General features: G+C 46.0%; 1 protein-coding gene across 1 annotated transcript in view; it reads left to right on the top strand.

Annotated features, from left to right (window-relative positions):
• Positions 1-16,783, top strand: part of LAMC1 (laminin subunit gamma 1) — a 139,289-nt gene that overhangs the window by 109,614 nt on the left and 12,892 nt on the right. The window contains exons 14-22 of the mRNA XM_075528191.1: positions 313-558; positions 1,107-1,260; positions 3,488-3,630; positions 5,661-5,839; positions 8,390-8,546; positions 11,843-12,048; positions 12,410-12,489; positions 14,678-14,815; positions 16,221-16,365. Of these exons, the coding sequence (XP_075384306.1) occupies positions 313-558; positions 1,107-1,260; positions 3,488-3,630; positions 5,661-5,839; positions 8,390-8,546; positions 11,843-12,048; positions 12,410-12,489; positions 14,678-14,815; positions 16,221-16,365 (1,448 nt within the window). The remainder of the gene's footprint in view (positions 1-312; positions 559-1,106; positions 1,261-3,487; positions 3,631-5,660; positions 5,840-8,389; positions 8,547-11,842; positions 12,049-12,409; positions 12,490-14,677; positions 14,816-16,220; positions 16,366-16,783) is intronic.

Consider the following 16,783-nt stretch of genomic DNA (forward strand, 5'->3'; position numbering starts at 1 on the left):
GTGTGAACCCCTCCCTTACTCCGTGGGAGAAAGATGTGCCAACGTGATAGCCGCTCAGGAGCCCCCCAGGGGAGTGCGACTCTGCCCCACAGGGCCTCTAAGCAGACGCAGCTCTGGACACGCCGTAAGTGTGGGCTTTTTTGAGAGTGGCGGCTTGGAGAGGCAGAGGTCAGAGACATGTGCAGGTGTCCTCCTGGCACCAAGCCGTGAGCGCTGCCCATGCTGCTCACAGCGCTGGTTGGACTAGAGGACCAGTGGTGACTTAGACCGAAGTGCCGTGCCCTTTCCTCACCCCAGTTGCCTCCCCTGCAGGTAAAAGGTGTGAACTGTGCGACGACGGCTACTTTGGAGACCCCCTGGGTCGGAACGGTCCCGTGAGGCTGTGTCGCCTGTGCCAGTGTAATGACAACATCGACCCCAATGCCGTTGGGAACTGCAATCGCTCGACGGGAGAATGCCTGAAATGCGTCTACCACACTGCTGGCTTCTATTGTGACCGGTGCAAAGAGGGGTTCTTTGGAAATCCCCTGGCTCCCAACCCGGCAGAGAAGTGTAAAGGTAATCCGACATGGTCACAGTTGTACATGTTTCTGGAGGATTCGTTGTGTGGTCTCATTGGTTCCGACAGTTTAAAGCTTTTCAGTAAAAGGAAACGAGTGAAATGAATTTTAATAGAGTATTTTATTTCATCAAATACATTCAATTTATCACTTCCTCTACTAATCCGTAAAGACAGAAGCAGGCTCCCATTGGTGATCTCTCAAGTTCTCTTCTAAAATGCTGATTCTGTAGTAGTTGACGTGAGTCAACACAAACTAGCATGGGCCTTTTACTTATGAAGAGATTGATGCTGCTCAACTCAGACTATAAAACTCATGAGTGTATGTACTTCTGAAGCTTGCTTTTTAAAACGCTGTCTTCAAAATCCACGGCGTACTGCGCCTTTGTAGCACCTCTCGATTCAGATGAGCCACGGTCCAAGTCCTCAGTAGCCCGAGTTGGCTAGTGGCTACCGTACTAGGCAGCACCAGTCTGAAGATCTATGTGTGCGTTCAGTATTTCTCTCAAATGATGTGTCTCCTTCTGTCTCCGCCCGCTCACCCCAGCTTGTGCCTGCAACCCCTATGGCACCGTGCAGCAGCAGGGGGACTGTAACCCCGTGACCGGGCAGTGCGAATGCCTGCCTCACGTGACAGGCCGGGACTGCAGTGCCTGTGAGCCTGGCTTCTATAACCTGCAGAGCGGGCAGGGCTGCGAGAGGTAAGCCGTGGGCTACCATTGATGGAAGTAATGGCTCCTTTCTTTTTGTTGAGAAATAGATCTTTAAAATTATGGTTGCGTGGCTTTGTGTTCAGGTGCCTAATTTAGGCAGGACCCTCTTTATAGGCAGTCCCGATGGTAGCATCTAAGACCGTGGGAGAGCATTGGCTCTAGATGGCTCAGAATTGCCAAAGGAGGATGTGAACGAATGCAAATGGCCAAGCCTTCTCCCGAGTGCTTAGCACCAGGCTCGCCAGAGGTGAAGCTTGCCGATCCCTTGCTTCAAATGCTCTTTGTTAAGAGGAAAGTAGTTTGGGATATTTCCTCAAGAAGTTGAACATTTAGCAGGGAGCAGGGAGAGAGGAGAAAAATTGAGGAGCTGACGCTAGGGGCTTAAGTGGAGAGCAAATGTTTTGAGAATGATGAGGGCAGTGAATGTACAAATGTGCTCTACACAATTGATGTATGTATGGATTGTGATAAGACTTGTGTGAGCCTCTAATAAAACGATTAAAAGAAAACAATAGTTGAGCATCCATTTACCATACCCGAAATAACAGAGAAGCCCCACCCTCTTGCCGTTGAGTCGATTCTGATGCACAGTGGCCCTCTAGGATACAGTATCATTGCCCCAGGGGGTGTCCAAGGCTGGACATCTTCCTGGAAGCAGACTGCCATATCCTTCTCCCATGGAGACTGGTGGGCTCAAACCGCCGACCTTTCTGTTAGTAGCTTCCAACACCATCCGGGCTTCTAAGGTATAGCGTATGATCCAGTAATTGCCCTCTTAGGTGGTGTATCCTCATTAGAATGGAAGGCCCTTGCCTCACAGACTTACTTGGCACACTGAAGTTCATCCCAGTACTTTTCCTGCGGCCAGGAACATGGGAGCAAAGTGAATGAATGAATGTGGTGCATATACACACACACAAGGAAAGATTACTCAGCCATCGAGAGCACTATATTCTAATAGATAATGCGGCGTGGGGGGGAACCTTGAAAACATGATGCTAAGGGAAATAAACCACATACAAAAGGACAAAAATCAGGATTCCTTTTATATGAAATATAAACTAGACTTGTCAAGTACATGGAGGCCAAAGTAGCTTAGTGGTTACCAGGGGCTGGCAGGAGGGAATGGAGAGTGACTGCTTAATGGAAACAGCTTTGTGTTCGAGGTGATGGAAAACTTGGGATATAGACAAGATAATGCTCATACAATTTTGCAGTTGTAATATTGCATGTACCTTATCTGTTGTACGTGTACTTAAAACGGTAACTTTTGTTTTCCGTAAGGACACCTCAAAAAGTTTGTGGAAAGTAGAATTGAAAAATAATCCAATTTTCCTCTGTACTTTTTATCACGTTTGTCTTTTAATGTCAGTGTTTTACATTGCTAGATGGACAGGCTATACATAGCAGCATATACCTATAATTTAAAAATAAAAACAGGGACATGATGGAACCAACCAGAGTTGGTTTGCCATTACTGTATTTATTTTTATTTATTTATTTTAATCGTTTTATTAGGGGCTCATACAACTCTTATCACAATCCATACACACATCAATTGTGTAAAGCACATTTGTACATTTGTTGCCCTCATCATTCTCAAAACATTTGCTCTCCACTTAAGCCCCTGGCATCAGATTCTCATTTTTCCCCTCCCTCCCCGCACCCCACTCCCTCATGAGCCCTTGATAATTTAGAAATTATTATTTTGTCATATCTTACACTGTCCAACGTCTCCCTTCACCCCCTTTTCTGTTGTCCATCCCCCAGGGAGGAGGTCACATGTAGATCCTTGTAATCGATTCCCCCTTTCCAACCCACCCTCCTTCTACCCTCCCAGTATTGCCACACTTTATTTATTTTTTTAATGGTGTTATGTCCATGGACTTTTTGAAGTGTCCTCATCAACTTTACCTCAATTAAGCGGGGAAAAAGCACCAACCCAACCACTCTTGGTCAGTCCCAGTTCATTGCCAGTGTGGAGAGCTGGCGGTGGTGTTTTAGTAACAGTTTTAGCAATGTCTCCATGGGTGAGGTAAGAAAAAGTTCTGAAAATAACTTGAACCCCAGGGGCTTAATGACCACGAACATCTGTCTTAATCACCTTTTAGTATTCTGGCTTTTGGTGCAAATTATGTCATTGTTGTTCTGAAGAGAACAGACTGTCCTGGGAGTCCGCTTGTGCCCCTGAGCAATGTCATGTCTCCCCTTACAGGTGTGAGTGCCATGCTTTGGGTTCTACCAATGGCCAGTGTGACATCGTCACTGGGCAGTGTGAGTGCCAGCCAGGCATCACCGGCCAGCGCTGCGAGCGATGTGAGGTCAACCACTTTGGCTTCGGACCTGAAGGCTGCAAACGTAAGTGGTGTTGGTGGCAAATAACATTACCCAAAAGCGGTTGTTTGTGTCACCAGGGCTGGTGTGACCCTGTGCAGTAACTCAGGGTGTCAAAACCGGACTCCCCCCACCCCCCTCCTTCAATCCCACCCCCACAGGCCTCCTCCTATACCAGACCACCTGGAATCCTATGTGTTCTGTTCGTTATAATTTTTAATCCAAGAATAATATGTTATGCCTGTAGTTGTAACTGGCTTAAGTATAGTATTTCTTAGATGAAATGAATACTAACAGCACAATGGTTTTTTTTAATAAATCTTTTTATTGGGGCTCATACAACTCTTATCACAATCCATCCATACATCAATTGAGCAAAGCACCCTTATACATTTGCTGGAGCACAATGTTTTATAAAACCTTTCTACGGTGAATTCCAGCATTATGAGTAAAAACATTACTAGTAAGTGAGTGGAAGGCTTTTTGTGTTTTCTTTCTTCTTTGCCTTTAATTACACTTGGTTCTCAAAGACATGTTTATGTTGTTTCAGAAACACTAATTTCACAGCATTTTAATTAAAACACCAGAAAATTTGACGAAACCAGGAACGATCAAACCCTGGCAAAGACAAAAGCAGCAGTACTTGCTTGTCGCATGAGCAGTGGAAGCTAGGTGATTGGCTGTGCCGCTGAAATGGGGCATTAGACGGTCCGAAAAGGAAATGAACATTCAGCCTAGAGGACCTATTGATACGTGTAACATGGGCTTATGAACAATGCTTTTGTTCTCATCACTAATTCCAGGGACATTTTTAGAGTAAACTGTAAAACACTGCACAAAAATCTGATAGTCATTTTGATGTCACCCCCTCTGACAGTGTCCTGTAGCACAGTACACACACACACACACACACACACACACACACACGCAACCTTACAGTGACACTGCTGCCAAAAGACGGACTCTACTGCCATTGTGTCATTACAGGGCAGGACAGAACTGCCCTCCGGGGTCCCCAAGGCTGCATTCTTTAAGGATGCGACCCCACATCTCTCTCCCCTGGAGCTGCTGCTGGGTTTGAACCCCCAACCTCTCTATTGGCAGCCAACACTTACTTCCTGCTCCACCAGAGCTCCTGTAGAACTTCAGGTCTCCCCTAATTCCATTTAGAACTTACATCCAGAAGGGACCCTGACGGGGGCAGATGAGGCCGCACCTGGCTTACCATCAGGGCTGCATCTGAATCACCGATGCTTTGTTAGACTGATATCCTTTTCTGAATGTATCTGGGACTTGAGCGCTCCCCGTTTCTTTGTAAGCCACCTTATTTTTGTTTTTTTTACTAGTGTTTCTTATCCTTAACTTTTTTCCGTCTTTTTCTCCTCCCTCTCCAAGAAGTCCCCGCTTAATGACAGAAATGCCCTCAACAGAACGTTTTCTAGTGGCTCACATTCCTAGTGCAGATAATGAAACAGGAGCATGAGCTTGCTGACTCCTTGGCTGTAGTCGCTTCCCACTCCTGGGGCCCTTTGGGCACGGTTACGTGCAAACATCTGCTTCTCCTTGGCGTAAACACTGGCCTGGAATTAGGGCGCAGAACAGTTGGGTTGCTCTCTGAATTTCTTCATTTCTCCTCTGGAATGCAGCATCAGTCATTAACTCGGTTCGGGGAACAAAGTGAGTAATCAGCTATAAATTAATGCACACTCAGGGCTCGCGTTTGGCCTTTCGAGCCCCTTACTGAGAGAATACACAGGGTCGAGGGGCGAGGCGAGCTCTTGAAGGGAAAGGTGAGTTCCCTCGCGTAATTTCTGTCATTCTCACGTGATCTGGAAGGTGCCTCCTAGGGTGTACGTTTTACTCCAGCTTAAGTTTGCCTCCAAAACATCTGTCTGCTCTGGGAAGCAGACTTACCCACTGCAATTCTCATCAATAGGCCTGCGTTTCCAGTGTTGGCACCGCCTGCTTGGAGAGCAATCTGCAGACAGAGAAAAGGAGGGGGGAATGTACCTCTTCTTTATCTTATTCCTTGTTCTTCTGCTTTCACCCTACAGCCTGTGACTGCCACCCCGAGGGGTCCCTCTCTCTGCAGTGCAAAGATGACGGTCACTGTGAATGCAAACAAGGCTTTGTGGGGCATCGCTGTGATCAGTGTGAAGAGAACTATTTCTACAATCGGTCCTGGCCCGGCTGCCAGGAGTGCCCGCCGTGCTACCGGCTGGTCAAGGATAAGGTAGGTACGCGCTCAGAGGTGCACGCCTCCCGGCACACACGGAGGGAAAGAGCTCCAGGATTCACACGGCCCTGCTCTCCTAGACTCAAGGTGCCGCCTGGAGACAAACAAAAGTTTAAGCCGCGGTTTCCTTTGCTTCCTGAAAGCAGAGTGTGCCTGTGAAACCCTCCCACACCAAAGTAGCGCACAGCACAGAAGGGATTGCCATGCGCGTGTGTGGGAAATAGATCGTGAGTGCGCCTTGACCCCCCAAAACAACCTAGCACATTCTGCCAAAGCACCCCTGGAACCTAACCGACCCACGAGCGTTAGTGTTCGCAGGCGCAGTTCAGACAGCTGAGTGACTGGATGCCTAGGTGCGGACTACGGGCCGGAGACACCGCTCTTGCTGTCGCTGCTGGTGCCGGCATGATTCCTTAATGCCTCTGCCGGAAAGCAAACGCTGAATGCTAGCTCTTTCACAAACTCTAAGATAATGCTCTTTGGGTTTCTTTCAGTTAGCCAAGATTGGTACTCATCTAATTAGATTTTTTGGAGGGGGGGGGGGAAGCAAAGTGGCATAAAGCAAACTTTCAAAAAGCAGGCATGTCACTGAGGTAGAACATTATATATATATATAAGCTACAGATATAGGAATGGATTTTGAGCTTGTGCTTAACCTCTTAGACCCTAAGGTAATTAGTTCTTATGCCATGGCCCTACTCGCTACTTAACCTCATGAAGGGATCACTTAAGATATGCGTGCTATAGCAAAATGTGTAGAAATCAGAGGTGCTTGGCTATCAGAAAGAAGTGTGGGCTCTTAAAGGCTTGTCTTAAGTAGCCATCTAAGTGAGCCATCTGCTGAGTCCCCAGGGAAGAAGCACACCAGCCTGTGTGATTCCAAACAAGGAAAATAAAATCCAAGATCAGAGGAGGGAATTATATTAGAGCCTGCCGAGCTTACACTTATGACAGTACAATCACAAAACCCCATATGCAGAGTCTCTGTGGCGAATTAAGCCTCCCTTGAATTCCCTCCAGCCATGTGAATAGGCTTGTCTCAGAAAGTGAATGATGCAGATAGGTTTTAAAGTTTAACACCTTATTCTTAGTTTCCCTTTTCAATGTTTTTAGTGCATTCTAGTTTTGTCATTTTCTGCTTTCTCTGCTCTGAGGTTTTATTTTGTTGTTGGGGGTCGTTGTATGATTGTCTTTATATGAAGTCCAGAATAGGTAAATCTACAGACAGCGTCTATATTAATCGTTTCTTAGGATGATGGCAGGGAGCTGCGTGGAAATAGGGAGCTGATCATCATAAGTACAAAAATGAAGAAAATGCCCTAAAATTAATTGTGGTGATGATTGCACAAGCCTCTAATATATCCAAAGGTTGCACTCTGGTACATGAGTTATATGCCAATAAAGCTATTTATAAATCCAGGCATGCCTGCACACAAAAGTATTACTAAATGAGCTAAGTGTCAGTAAGAGGCAGAAGAGCACTGGCGGGGTGTGGTTATAGGATTCTTTAGGGAAGTTCATTTCAGGTGAGGTTACTAGGATAAGAAGGAGCATGCTGCGCAATGTCCCGGACCTGCAGGGTGGCTGGGACATTCTAAATGAGGGAAGGCTGGCGTGTGATAAAACTGGAGAGCTCATTTGTAGGGCCACGGTAAGGAAGTTAGAGTTTATATCACATCTACCGGGAAGCCACGAAAGAGTAGTAAGCTAAAAATTCAGTTTCTGTTTAAGAACCCTCGAACAGCTATGTGTAGAATGGAGGTGAGAGGTGATGGAATATGACAGTGTAAACTGCAGTGGCTAAATACGGGTGCTTGTTCGGGGAGGGAGACAATCTAAGTGGGCACGGATGGCGGAAAAGAAGAATTAAGAAGGGGTCTTGGGATTTTTTTGGCTTGAAGTAGATGGAGTAGTTATTTATTGAAATTAGGATGACTGTATATACTCGAGTATAAGCCGACTTGAATATCAGCCGAGGCACCAGTTTTACCACAAAAACTGTATTAAAAATGTGCTGAAAAACTCGGCTTATGCACGAGTATACACGGTACTCAAAGGAGGTAAAAATGAGTATACTTTTAGATGTGAACTTTGAGATATAGCTATCAGAAGACCAAATGAAGATATTAAACCAAAAAAAGGCCCTGTCCTTGAGTTGGTTCTGACTCACAGGGATCCTGCTTACAGGCCAAGCTGCCCCTGTGGGTGGGTGTCGGACTGTCGCTCGTTACGGGAGTGGGAAGCCTGGCTGTTGGTTTCCCTCGTGAGGTTCCCAGTTCGGTGCTGACCGACCCACTGTGCCACCAGGGCTTTGTTAGCCACGCAGGAGGTATCGACTATAGGAGACACAGCACGCGGTGTGTCAAGTCAAAGGCACGGTCCTGACCCAGTTCCCTTTCGAGTCCGAAAAATAAAGACCAGCTGCACCTGGGGGGATATGCTGAAAAGTAGAGGCGTCTCCCAAATCCTAGACCACCCATGCTGCCCTTGTCGGAGTTGTGATCCAGAGTGTCCTGCCTGTCTCTTGACTTTCCTCACGGGGTTTAGGTTGCCGACCACCGGGTGAAACTGCAAGAGCTGGAGCGCCTCATAGCCGACCTCGGGACTGGGGATGAGGTGGTAACAGACCAAGCCTTCGAAGATAGACTAAAGGAAGTAGAGAGAGAGGTGATGGACCTTCTTCGAGAAGCCCAGGATGTCAAAGGTACCCATGATTGAACAGGGCGTAGCTCCCGCGATGTGGTTTGTAATTCCAGGTTAAGTAGGACGTTTTATGAAATTCTTTTTCCACTTTCAAACTGTTTGTGGAATATGAATGATTTTTTTGTTTTCTTAAAACATTTTTCAAAATGAGTACCTGTCAGCTTAATGTAAGCATAAGATAATTTTCCAGCACATCGGAATGTTTACATTCCAAGCATTTTGTAACTCTATCCCATTACAAGGAAAGTTCCTGGATGAATGGTGCAAACCATTTGCATTTAACTCTGGGGGCCCTGCTGTCCCTGCCAGAGAAGCCTTGGACTTCTAATCACAAGGTTCAAATCCACCAGCCGCTACTTGGAGAAAGACAAGGCTATCTGCTCCCTTAAAGACTTATTACAGAATCACCCAGTAGCAGAGGAATTTTTATTGGGTGATGCAGTGTATTAAGGAAGGGGCCGTGCGGTTGGTGGTCCAAACCCACAGAAGAAAGGCCTGACAGCGCCTCTCCTAAAGATGACAGCCCAGGGCACCTGTGGAGCAGTTCTGGTCTGTTCTTTTGGGGCCAGCAACAGGCCATCCGTCCCATCAAGATGCACACTTCTAGTTATTCTAGATACTGTATTAATAGTATACTCATGTTATACTATACTATTAGAGTGCACTATAATGTATGATATTATAGTATTGTAGTATATAGTATTACTATTATGGTATATGCTATATAGTACTGTAGTATATTTAGTATGGTATGTAGTATTGCAACATTGTATACCATAATAGTGTACTATGCTATAATTGTATATTATAGTATGTTAATAGTATATACATGTATATTATATATAAATGGGTTTTCCCAAGTTGTGGCAATACATTAGAAGCATAAGGATTGCAATAGAGATTTTTGCAGAAAATTAAATCAAAATAAGGATTATGAGTTGTTCTGAGTCTATAAAATCCTGATAAAACTTTTATTCACTTAGGCGTCAATGCTGAGTCATAGCGACCTCCTGTGGGTGTCGGAGACTAACTGTTTACAGGAGTAGAAAGCCTAGTCTTTCTCCCTTGGAGCTGCTGGTGATTTCAAACTGCTGACCATGCGGCTTGCAGCCAGACACATAGCCACTATACCAACTGGGCTTCTCCTAACAGATAACACCTATTCATAAATAGAGAAGAGGCTGCTTTAAGGCTAAAAAAATCATTTATTTTTAAGTACATTTATGGATTTTAAAGGAAACTCCAGTTTTTTAAGCTGAGACTAAAAATAAGGTATTTTAGCTAATTCACTAGCTTTTAAATTTTATTTGTATTTTGTGAATTAACTTTTTTTCCTAGACATGCCCTTTTTTTATACTTGCTAGGTGCCAATAGTATGCCAGATACTGTACTAAGCACCAAGACCTACATTGTACATGTGGTCTCATTAATATAGTCTCTTGAAACAACAAATTCACGTCTGACTAGCCTTGTACGTTGGAAGATTGAAGTGTGTGTGTGTGTGTGTGTGTGACATTTTAGAATCTGGAAATTCACATGAGAGCTGAGATTTGGCATGCAGCCTTCATGCATAGGTCCCAAACTTCTTTGGCCTACTTCCCCCTTTTCCGAGAAAGTACTCAGTGCCCCCTGGCAATGAAGGTGCTTTTACACTATAGCCCATTATCTGGCATAAAGTATAGGCATCTGCTTTTGCAGCTTCCCTCTGCCCCCATCGTTCCAGTGGTCCCTGAGGAGCAATATTGCCCACTTTGGGGTATCCTACTCTAATGCCGGAAAGGCCCGTCAGCCAGCATTACCACCCATCTAAGCTGCCAGCATCCAAGCACAGCCCCAGCTACCCACAGGTCCCTGTAACCCTACCTCTCGCCCACTTTCCTCGGCTCAGGCAGGTGCTTCTGATGGGTGGAAGCTGTCATACCTCCCCTGGAGCCCCTGACAGGTAGCGAGTGTACCTGATGAGCTGTAGCTTCCGAGACCTTGTGAGCAGCCTAGTGAGAATGACGTTAAAGCCCATTCCCACCGCCGCTCAGTTGTGGAGTTCCTGGCTGACCTCTCCCACATAGGTTGAAACGAGCCCAAAGCGAAAATAACTTCATAATGATTTGTTTTTTCTTTTCATACAATCCCTAAAAATTCATTTTTAGTTTGCGCTTGTGTGTATTGGGCAGGTTTGATAGATTATGCGGTGCAGTTTGGCCCTGCAGGTAGACCCTTGTAGTTGGAGGGACTTGAAGTGATCCTACTAGTTAGTTTCTCTCTGCTCTCCTCAAATAGCCTCGTGTTTTTAAAGAACTGGCTAAAAAGGCGAATCTCTGTTGTATTCTTGAAATTCTAAAGGAACGTCTGTGCCTCCTAAATCTAAATTATTTTCTGTCTCTTAAGATTGTGTCTGATCTGTTTTCTTTAACATATATAGAGGATCACAGAGTTACTTAGGTAATCATCCAAGCGGGACCCTGGGTAGGAGGGAGCTGTGTGGCTCACACCCTTTGTAGGCATGCTGGAGCGTTCTGCTCCAAGGGGCTGTTTTCAAGCCTGCATTAATCTTTGCTACTCGTAATTTTTTCCATTTCTTGGAGAACTTAGACCCCAACCCTGAGCTTCAAACTGAAATAGGAATCCAGTGATTTTTTAGTCGGGCACTTAATGGTGCGTGGACAAGGGGTCTTCAAAAAGTTCGTGAAAAATTCCATACCATATCTCCATCTTCTGGGGACTTTTTGACACACCCCGGTATGTTAGCATAGTCTCATGATATATGAAGTTTTCATGATGACAGGCTTATATTTGATGGGTTTTAGTCACCTTTTGGTTTTTAAGGACTTCGGAGTTGTCAGTTGAATGGGATAGGGTCTGTCATTCAACTTAAAATGCAAACGAGTGTAATCTACAGTTCAACAACTGTTTTCAACGGACTTTTGACAAATATCCAACTCAGGACTGGCCGTACTTTTGGCAGCATTGCCTTTTTATCTTAATTCGGGCATGGGCTTGAATACCAAAATTGATTTTCCCCACCCCACCCTTCAGCAGTGCACAAGACTGCGGCCGCGGCGGTGGGAAGTGAGACAGGGAGACTTAGGACCACATGGAGGGGCAGGCACCTGAGTGCAGCAGGATCGGCACATCCTGGCATGGTGGACCGGCCCCGCCCGGCCCGGGGCAGGAGGCACCCTTGGTAGAAGGACGCTGTGCTTGGGAAAGGAAACACCGGCAGTGTCGCCTGCTCCAAGCCGCTGCCCCGGAATCCATGCGCAAATAATTGATGGTCTTCCTTCTTCCTTGTCATGGCAGATGTCGACCAAAATTTGATGGATCGCCTCCAGAGAGTGAATAACAGTCTCTCTAGCCAAATTAGCCGTTTGCAGAACATCCGGAACACCGTCGAAGAGACCGGGAATTTAGCTGAACAAGCGCGTGCCCGCGTGGAGAGCACCGAGAGGCTGGTGGAAATCGCTTCCCGGGAACTGGAGAAGGCGAAAGTTGCCGTTGCCAATGTGGTGAGTGATGGGGGAGTCTGGAGTGTGGGTCTCAGGAGACTAAGTCTCTTACTGGCAGGAGAGTGTTTCCTAGCTAAATTGGCCCCGTCTCCTTTCATTGCCTGTGGTTGAATGAGAAGCCACACCGCTCAGTGGATAAGATGAAGTAGTAATTCCAGCGAGCAAATAACAGAAGGACCTTCTGGCTTCTCCCTGAAGCTTTGTCCCTCCTTTGGCGCTCAACCATTTGATCTTCTCTGATCCTTCACTGAAAATAGAAATATCAGTCCACCATCACATCTGTTGATGTTACACAGAGCTTACTGCTGAATTTACGTGATTCGGCCCTCTGAGATCAGTGCTTTGTGCATCTCCATTTCAGTCAATCGTTCAGCCGGAGTCCACGGGGGACCCTAACAACATGACGCTCCTGGCAGAAGAGGCACGGAAGCTTGCCGAACGGTAACCTCCAGACCCTTGTTCCCCTGTTCAAGTCTTGCTTCCCTAGTGGTGGGTGCACACCTGCCTCTCCCCACAGCCAGGTTCCGGAACACCGCCTTCAGCACGCAGCGCGCTGCCCTGTTGCGGAATGCCCTCAGCCACACTAACTCCGTCCTTGTCCTCTGAAATGAGACAATGTACTGTGGGCATCAGAATATGATGACTTTCAGGGGAAAGAGGCTGCTATTGGTTTTGTAATGAAAATGTTAATTTCTTTCTTCTTTTTGGAGTCTCAGTAGACTAATCCTAGGTACGTTAGAGAGCCAGCCAAGAACACAGGCAGTAGTCACTGCACTGCTTTTTTTTTTTAAGACTTTTTAAGTGTAAGGTAACATCTCCAGAAGACTTTACATTATATAGGATAGCAAGTTAAAACCTTTTTTTTTTTTAGCCTGCCTGAAAGTATCCTTCACAAAGCAGTCATTTTATATTTTCTTCTCTGCTAAAGCAACCATTGACATACAGTAAAAAAAGCCCACCCTGTGTATGGTCTCCAAGCTTTGTAAATCTTTACGGGAGCAGACAGCGTTCTGCTTCTACCAAGGAATGGCGGGTGGGATTGAACTGCCAACCTTACTGTTAGTAGTCCAGTGCTTACTCAACTGGGCCACCGGGCCCCCTTAGCATTGGTTCCCCAAAAGATGGTTATTGGACCATTTACAGACATGATTTATAGTCGTGAGATAGATACCTTTGATGAACATCATGAGTGCAGGATGCGTGAGTACACTTAATATCAGAATTCTAGCCCTAATAATTGAGCTTCTTCCCTTAATACTAGCTCTCTTTTGAGTTTGTGTAAATGGCAGTTTGTGAGCCATGTCATGTAGGTCACAGAACATGGATGGTTTCATAGCTGGATTTTCTTACTGAAAGAAGACAGCTGAAAGCACTTTGGCTTGCTCCCAAGAGTGTTGAGTCTTGGACATAAGTTAATTCTGGGGTGCATCACTCAAGGATTCTGAATGAAACTGTGTCACCCTTGAAAGAAGGGTCACATATTGCAGTGTGGCAAAGGATTATGAACTGTCATCACTGGGGACAACCCCCCATAAACCTTCATCCTTCTCGCGGCTGAAATGCATGGTTTGGCGGGAGTCCACTGACTTCTTCACTGCCGTTGGAGTTGAGTTGCTTTTCCTGACCAGGAATTAGGCTGCTTGGGAGAGGCGTGCTCCTAACGTCTGAGGAGTCGAGTTTAAGACTCGGTAATAACTGCACTAGAATAGCAAATTGTTGTTACCATATACAATCGTGTATATACGGTGTTTTCTCAGCACATTTTTTTTATTTTTTTTTTTTATTTTAACAATTTATTGGGGCTCATACAATTCTTTTCACAGTTCATACATATACATACATCAATTGTATAAAGCACATCTGTACAGTCTTTGCCCTAATCATTTTTTTCTCTTTTCTTCTTTTACATTTTATTAGGGACTCATACAACTCTTACCACAATCCATACATATACATACATCAATTGTATAAAGCACATCCATACATTCCCTGCCCCAATCATTCTCAAGGCATTTGCTCTCCACTTAAGCCCTTTGCATCAGGTCCTCTTTTTTTTTTTCCCCTCCCTCCCCATTCCCCCCTCCCTCATATTGCCCTTGGTAATTTATACATCGTTGTTTTGTCATATCTTGCCCTATCCGGAGTCTCCCTTCCCCCCTTCTCTGCTCTCAGCACATTTTTAATGCCATTTTTTGTGGTAAAATTAGGCGCCTCAGCTGATACTCGGGTCGGCTTCTACTTGAATATATACGGTAATAAAGATTAGGCCTGGGATTGGTGTTTTGACTGGGTAACTTATTATCTAGTTAGCACACAAGGTTTCATTGGAAGATTATTCTTAAATCTGTTCAGGTAGGTTTCTGAAGAAATATAAACATCTACCCCCTGTAAATTTTAAACCCATAGTTTTGGAAAGTTTCCCTTTCCTGGCTGTCGAGTGCTGTTCTTAAACCCGTCACCATTGAAATGACCACGGAATTGCTAACTCATGAGGTTTCCCAGTGTTGGGAGGACTCTGCCCAAATTTCTGAGTGTGCCCCCGGTAAAGTGAGCACTACCTGAATTCTGCCTCCTTCCCGTCGGGTGGCCGGATTCATAGTCTGTTCTGTCCCTGTGTTACACCGCACAGCCATAAACAAGAAGCTGAGGACATCGTGCGGGTGGCGAAGACAGCCAATGACACCTCAGCAGAGGCCTATAATCTGCTTCTGAAGACGCTGGCCGGGGAGAGCCAAACCGCGCTTGAGATCGAAGAGCTGAACAGGAAGTGAGTGTCCGTTAACAGTGGCTTACGCCTTTAACAATGTTCGTGAACTCCCAGCAGGTCAGTGACCAATTAAATGCATGTGAGTCAGGGCGTACAGTCCCACAGTGAGATCGCTTTGTGCATCATGCTTTCGAAATGGTGTCGGGATTGGAGCAGGGGATGTGGAGCCACGGCGATTTTATTTGATTCAATGGCTGAAACTGCCAAGAGCGATGACAAGACTAGCCATCATACATACATTTCAACGACAAGGAAAAGACAAAAATATCACAAAGTAGAGATCATGTACTTGAGCCGCAAATGTTTAAAGGGTGTCTGTATTAGACAGGGTTCTCTAGAGAGATAAAGCCAGATTGCTGATAATTTTAGATACATACTTATAAAGATAGTTAGATGTATAATACAAAAAATGAACAGTTAAATTATAAACAGATAGATATATAATACAAAAAATGAACAGTTAAATTACAAAGCAGTACAAATGGCTCAGTGCAACTCACTCCCGCGAGAGAGTTGTGAGACACTGGCAGTCCTTCAAGTCTTGAGGGCCACCAGGTAGTCCTCTGTAGAGAGAGAGAGCTAGGCTGTCCCAGCACAGGCAGCAAACAGCAAGCGGGTCACCAACTGTCAGCCAGGTCACCAACTGTCAGTCCTCAGCTCCGGAGATGTACATTTCATTAGAGTGATCTTAAAGGGACCTCAACTTACAGTGACGCAGCCCACAGGCTAGACTTCCCACAGGTAGTGTGCCCTTTAAATTGAGGCACAGACCAAGCAAGGCAGCCGCACGCTGGTCTGATGATTAAAGAGCGAGAGACAAGAAAGGCGAGGCTCACCGAGCCATTTATCTCTCTGCCCTTCAATTAATCCCACTTGTGTTTATTGGCCAGGCTGGCACAATAAACTATCTCAATGTCTCAGTTAAAAGCTCAAGTTATTAGGAGATGAGATATAAGCTTAAGGGAGTGTTAGTATTAAATAGCATTTCAATGTGGTGCTTTCTCTGACGTCTTGGGAGTGCTGTTAGAGTGTTTTAACCTTTGTATTGACCCGGGAAGGTGTCATCCCAGTTGTTGTATGCACTGCCGCTTGGCAGGAACCTGTGTAACTGAATTTGAAGAAACCGGCCTCATGACACCAATCCCATCTCCAGAGTCTACTTGAGACATGTGTGTCCCACATAAATGTATCAAAATCAGTATTACCAAACACACACAAAAATCCCCCCCCCCCCAGAGTCCAACCTGCCTCCCATTACTGAAAACACATGGTATCAACAAAAAATTCAAATCTGGATATAATGTGGCCACAAAAGGGATAAACTTTCGAGTGACATTGAAGAATACTATGATGCCGGAGCAGCTAAAGTACTCATGACATCACGGTTCTTGATCCCTGTCCTTAGATATGAGCAGGCAAAGAACATCTCCCAGGATCTGGAGAAGCAAGCCGCCCGGGTGTATGAGGAGGCCAAGAGGGCTGGGGACAAAGCTGTGGAGATCTATGCCAGTGTCACTCAGCTGACCCCTGTGGACTCGGAGGCCCTGGAGGTATGGGGAGGGGGGGGGGAAGCCTGTCAGCACAGAGCTGTGGGTCAAAGTGCTGTTGGCCATCCACCGGCCTCCAGACCCATGCTGCACCACCCCACATCCCACCCACCCCCAGATCCCCCGACCCCCACATCCCCCCGGCCCCCACATCCCCCTCACCCCACATCCCACCCACCCCCACATCCCCTCCTTCCCCAGATCCCCCTACCCCCACATCCCACCCACCCCACATACCCCCACCCCCACATCCCCCCTCCCCCACATTCCCCCACCCCCACATCCCATAGACGAGATTCTGGCTATCCTGAGACTATCCCAGTAACCCTGTTCCTCCGCTCTCCAAGTGCCTTACTGATAAAATTGAATTCTGTTTTTCAAGCAGTCGTAGAACATTGAGGTAAGGAATCCTGTCATTAGA

This window comes from Tenrec ecaudatus, chromosome 1 (assembly GCF_050624435.1).
Source record: "Tenrec ecaudatus isolate mTenEca1 chromosome 1, mTenEca1.hap1, whole genome shotgun sequence".
Lineage (NCBI taxonomy): Eukaryota > Metazoa > Chordata > Mammalia > Afrosoricida > Tenrecidae > Tenrec > Tenrec ecaudatus.